This window comes from Belonocnema kinseyi, chromosome 5, assembly GCF_010883055.1.
Source record: "Belonocnema kinseyi isolate 2016_QV_RU_SX_M_011 chromosome 5, B_treatae_v1, whole genome shotgun sequence".
NCBI lineage: Eukaryota > Metazoa > Arthropoda > Insecta > Hymenoptera > Cynipidae > Belonocnema > Belonocnema kinseyi.
The window spans coordinates 150,422,305-150,428,304 of record NC_046661.1 but is presented as its reverse complement, the minus strand read 5'-3'; the positions used below and the strand labels follow the sequence as shown (position 1 = coordinate 150,428,304).

At 20.5% G+C, this 6,000-nt stretch overlaps 1 protein-coding gene across 1 annotated transcript in view; it reads right to left on the bottom strand.

Moving 5' to 3' along the window:
• LOC117172700 (ras-related protein Rab-43-like) overlaps nucleotides 1-3,237 on the bottom strand; it is a 24,547-nt gene extending 21,310 nt beyond the window's left edge. The window contains exon 1 of the mRNA XM_033360855.1: nucleotides 2,941-3,237. Coding sequence (XP_033216746.1) covers nucleotides 2,941-3,150 — 210 coding nt within the window. The 5' untranslated portion in view covers nucleotides 3,151-3,237. The remainder of the gene's footprint in view (nucleotides 1-2,940) is intronic.
• Nucleotides 3,238-6,000: the final 2,763 nt, after the last annotated feature.

The following is a 6,000-nucleotide window of genomic DNA, read 5'->3' as shown; positions in this document are numbered from 1 at the left end:
TCAACTAAAAAGTTAAATTTTTAAAAAAGTTTCACGTTCAGTAAAAAAGATGAATTTTCAAACAAGGAAATTAACTTTCTATAGAAAAACAATAACAAAATTTAAAAATTTAAACAAAAAGAATAATTTTCTACCAAAAAAGATGAATTTTCAAACATAGTTGAATTCTCAACTAAAATAGATCAAATTTTACCCAGAAATGGAATAGTTAAATTTTCAGGTGATGGAAAAAAATTTCATTTAAACTTATAAAAAAAAAGTTTTAAACAAATATTTAATTTTCAACTAAAAAAAAAACAACGAATTTAAAAACAAAAACTCGACGTTAAACCAAAAAGACGAATAAAGGTCAATTTTCAGCTAAAAATAGAATAGTTAAATTTTCATTTGAAAAAATAAATTTTCAAATAAAAAAAACGAATTTTCAAACAAAAAAATTCAATTTTTAACTAAAAAAGATTACTTTACACCGAAAAAGATGAATTTTCAAACAAGGGTATAAATTTTCTATTAAAGACGAATATAAAACTAAAAAAGATACATTTGCAACGAAAAAGAATAATTTTCCACCAAAAAGAAAATGAATTTTCAACTAAAAAGCTGAATTTTCAAAAAAACTAATTTTTCAAAAAAGTTTAACGTTCAGTAAAAAAGACGAATATAAATTCAAAAAAGTAAATTTTCAATTATGGAAAAAATTTAATTTCAACATAAAAAACGAATTGTTAAACAAATATTTAATTTTCAACTATAAAAGATAAATTTTCAACAAAAAACAACGAATTAAAAAAAAATTCTGTGTTTAACCAAAAAGACGAATAAAGGTATCAACTAAAAAGAAAGTAGCTGAATTTTCATTTGAAAAAATAAATTTTCAAAAAAAATAAAATAAAATAAAAAAAATAACTCACTTTTTAGCTGAAAAGATTACTTTTCACCGAAAAAGATGACTGTTCAAACAAGGATATAAATTTTCTATTAAAGACGAATATAAAACTAAAAAAGATACATTTTCCACGAAAAAGAAAATGAATTTTCAACTAAAAAGCTGAATTTTCAAAAAACTAATTTTTCAAAAAAGTTTAACGTTCAGTAAAAAAGATGAATTTTCAAACAAGAAAATTAACTTTCTATAAAAAAACAATAATAAGATTAAAAAATTTAAATTGTCGATTAAAAAAAAAAACAAATTTTCAATTTAAAAGAAAACTACCAATTTTCAAAAATTTAACTCAATTTTTAGCTAAAATAATTAATTTTTAAATAAAAAAGATCAATTTTGAAACAAAAGAATAAATTTGAAAAAAATAGATTAATTTTCTATTAAAAAGACGAATATAAATTTTAAAAAGTAAATTTTCAAACAAAAAGAATGATTTTTTACCAAAAAAGATGAATTTTCAAACATATAGTTGAATTTTTTAATTAAAATATAGATTTTTACCCAGAAATGGAATAGTACAATTTTCAGGTGAACGAAAAAATTAAATTTCAACATAAAAAAAACGAAATTTCAAAAAAGTATTTAATTTTAAAACCAAAGAAATTAATTTTCAACTAAAAAAGAGAATTTTCAACATAAAAAAAATGAATTTTTCCAAAAAAGTTCAATGATTAACCAATAAGACGAATAAAGGTGAATTTTTAACTAAAAATAGAATAGCTACATTTTTCTTTGAAAAATTTCGTAAAATTTTTTTTTTTAATTACTCAATTTTTAGCTAGAGATTAATTTTTAATTTAAAAAGATCAAGTTTGAAACAAAAGGATGAATTTTGAAACAAATAGATTAATTAATTAATTAAAAAAGACAAATGTAAATTTAAGAAAGTAAATTTTCAAACAAAGAGAACAATTTTTTACCAAAGAATATGAGATTTCAACCATACAGTTGAAATCTTAAATAAAAAAGATAATTTTTTGGCTAGAAATTTAACCAAGGAAATAAATTTTTAACTAAAAAAGATTAACTTAAAAAAGAAGAATATATTTTTTTAATTTTTAACTAGGAAACTAATTTAAAAAAAAGACGGATGGCAAACGAAATTATAATTTTTTAAACAAAAGGAATAAATTTCTACCAAAAAGATGAATTTCAAGAAAAAAAGTTCAAGTTTTAACCAAAAAGATCAAATTTCAAATAAGGAGATTGATTTTCAATTAAACCAATTAATTAAAAAAAAATTTTAACAAAATAGTACAATTTTCAACTAAAAAGATTAATTTTAAACAAGAATAATTTTCTTTAAAAAATATGCATTTCAATCATATAGATCAATTCTTAATTTGAAAAAATAAACTTTTAACAACAAATGGAATGTTTATTAAATCGGAAAAAATAATAATTAGTTTTTAACAAAAATAATTGTCATTCGAAAGAAAAATCAACGACGTTTCAACTAAAGATTAATTTTCAACTAAAAAAATAAATTAATAAAAATAATAGAATAGTTTAATTTTCAGTTCGAAAAATTAATTTCCAAACAAAAGGAACATTTTTCTAGTAAAAATCACGAATTTAAAAAATAAAGTTCTTTAAATAATAATAAAAAAAACAACAGAATTATTAACCAGATATCTCAATATCCATTGTTCATAAACAATACGACTCATTTCCAAATTACACATTTCAGACTTGAAAAAGAAAATGAAAACAGTAAACAAAATAAGTATAACCTCAAAATAAGATCGTGACTCATAACATAACCTTCATAAACCCATTTCAAAAAGATTCTTTGCATTAAAAAACAAACTCGTAAGTCATGAAATATAATTAAAATTCACCAATAAAAAAAACAAAAAATTCAATATTGTAAACACTAAACGAAATCAAAGATTAAAAAAAAAACGAGTACAAGGTTACTTCTCGAACTCTTTCCCATCACGTGACATTTTTACTGTTGCGACTTTCGAATAAATAATCAAGATTAAAAAACCTACCTTAACTTTTTTACCATCGACTATAACAGTTTTAAGTGAAAAATCAACTCCAATCGTGCTTCCATGCCTTTCTATAAAATTTCCAGATCGAAATCTTTGAACGACACAAGTTTTTCCCGTGCCACAATCGCCTATTAAAACGATTTTAAATAAATAATCAAATTTATCGACATTTGTAACCATTAAATTGTCAGGATCACGATTTGACATCTTTGTAATTGTTGCTTTATTGTTTAAAAATGATTAAAAACAGACGAAGGCACTGTCAGTCTGACTGGGAGTGACTTTCGCCATCTTTTTTGTGCAGTTTTCACCTGAAAGAGTTGATTGGTTGATTGCATTATTACCGCCGCTAGCTAGCGCTAGCTGCTTGAGACAAAATCCCGCGAAAATTCAATTTGGATTAATGAAAAATTATAAAAATTTATAATAAAAAGTGGAATAGCCAAATTTTCAGTGGAAAAAATTTAATTTTCAAAAAATAGGGAAATTCAACAACTAAAAAGGATCAATTTTCAACGAAAACAAACAAAAAACGAATTTTGAACAAAATATAGTTTCATTCTAAAACTAAGGAAATGAATTTTTCACGAAAAAATAGACTTTTAAACAATAAATGAATTTATTTTTCAAGCACGAAAATTAATTTTCGAGTAAAAATAAGAATTTAATAATAAATGATACCTTCTTATTATTATAAGAGCGTAAAAAATTAAATTTTTCAAAAAAATATGGAACAGCTACGTTTTCAGGTTAAAAAACAAATTTTCAATACAACAAAATTTTCAACAAAATAATTAAATTTTCAAACTAAAAAAAAAAAAGAATTTTCAACAAAAAGTTCACATTAAAAAAAAAAGTTTTTTAAAAATAAATATTTAAATTTTCAATGCTGACATGAATTTTCAAAAACAAAAAATATTTTTGAACAAAAAAAAGACGAATTTTTAACAAAATAAAAGCATCAACTAAAAACGATAAATTTGCAAGAAAAAGCAACCTATTTTTATAAGAATAGTTCATTTAAAATCAAAGAAATGAACAGACATGAATTTTCAACTAAAATTATAAATCTTCGAAAATTAATTTTCAACCAAAAAGATGGATTTTCAAGCAAAAAAAAAACGAATTTACAAAAAAATAACTCAATTTTTGACTAGTTTTAATTTTTAACTAAAAAAGGTCAATTTTCGTCCGAAAAAAATGAATTTTTAAACAAGGATATTAATTTTCTATTAAAAAAAAAGAATGTTCAACCGTATTAGTTTAACTATAAACTAAAAAAGATAAATTTTCACCCAGAAATTGAAATTATAACTTCAAGTTTAGGAAAAAATTAAATTTCAATATTAAAAAAAAAAAACGAAATTTTGAACAAAAAAATGAATTTGGAACTAAAGAAGATAAACTTTCAAATAAAAAGAAAACCGAATTTTCAACCAAAAGAAAAATTTCGATTATTCAACAAAAATGCATTTTTAAACAAGAGGAATAATTTTCTACTAAAAAAGACGAAATTTAAAAAAAAAGTTCAATATAAAAAAAATTATTTTTCAAATTAGAAGATTAATTTTCTAATTAAAATACTAATTTAAAACGAAAGAAAGTTATTTAAAAAAAACAAAACAAATTTTGAATAAAATAACTTATTTTTTAACTCAAAATATTAATTTTTAACGAAAAGGATGAATTTTCAGGCAAATATATTAATTTTATATTTAAAAGACGAATATAAAACTAAAAAAGGGTACAGTTTCTAAAAAAAATAATTATTTTCTACCACAAAAATTGAATTTTTATCCACATAGTTGAATTCGTAGCGAAAAAAAAAAATTTCAAAAAAATTAACTTTAAAGTCAAAGAAATTATTTTTTTGACTAAAAAGCTAAATTTTTAACTTTAAAAAAATAATTTTTCAAAAAAGGAAATTAACTTTCTTACAAAACAGGTGAATTTTTAATCAAAAATGGCATGGTTTTGGTTTTTATTTAAGAAAAAATCATTAATTTTAATAAAAAAAATAATAATTTTCAGTAAAAAAAAACGACTTTTCAAATAAAGAAATTAATTTATGATAAAAAATATCAATCTAAAAAAAAAAGAGTGAAATAGTTTAAATTACAGTTTAAAAAAATAAATTCCAAATTATCTATTTAAATTTTAAACCAAAGAAATGAATTAAAAAAAAAAAAAAAGATTAATTTTCTACTAAAAAGATGAATTTAAAACTAAAAAGATGCAACTTCAACAAAAAAACTAATTTTTCAATAAATTTTTTAAATTTTCAACACAGACATAGATTTTCAACCAAAAAGATAAATTGTCAAACAAAACCATAATTTTGTACCAAATAAATACGAATTTTTAACAAAATAAAAGAATTTTGAACAAAAATGATAAATTTCCAATAAAATTGAAAAAATGCAAGGTATTTCAACTAAAAACGCTAAATTTTTAAGCAAAAAAAAAAAAAAAAAATAAAAAGATTTTAAAAAGAAATATTTAATTTCAAAACCAGAAGAATTAAATTTTCAATCAAATACATTAATTTTTTAACCAAGAAGAATAATTTTCTATCAAAAAAGTAGAATTTACAACCAAAAAAAGAATATAATTCTAAATGAAAAACCTTCGAATTGAGCCAAAACGACGATTTTTTTAACAAATTAGTTGAATTTTGAATAAAAACATTATAAATAAAGAAGAAGATTCATTTTTCAACATTTGAATTCAACCAAAAAGATGAATTATCAACAAAAATAGTTGAATTTTGATACAAACAATATTTTTCCGCCTAGGAAGAAAAAAATATCAACCAAACTGTTAAATTTTCAAGACAAAAAAAATTAACAACTCTGTAAAACATCCAATTTGTTACTTTTAGTCATAAAAAATTTTAAAATAAATAAACTATGAACTTTTATTATTAATCTGTACAAAAAAAAAGCAATTTTTCATTTATCCAATTTGAATTTTCGCGGATTAGTGACAAAAGTAGCTAGCGCTATCTATCGGCTGGTAAAAGAAATTAAACCAAAAAAAGGACGCGCCTTTCCTAAC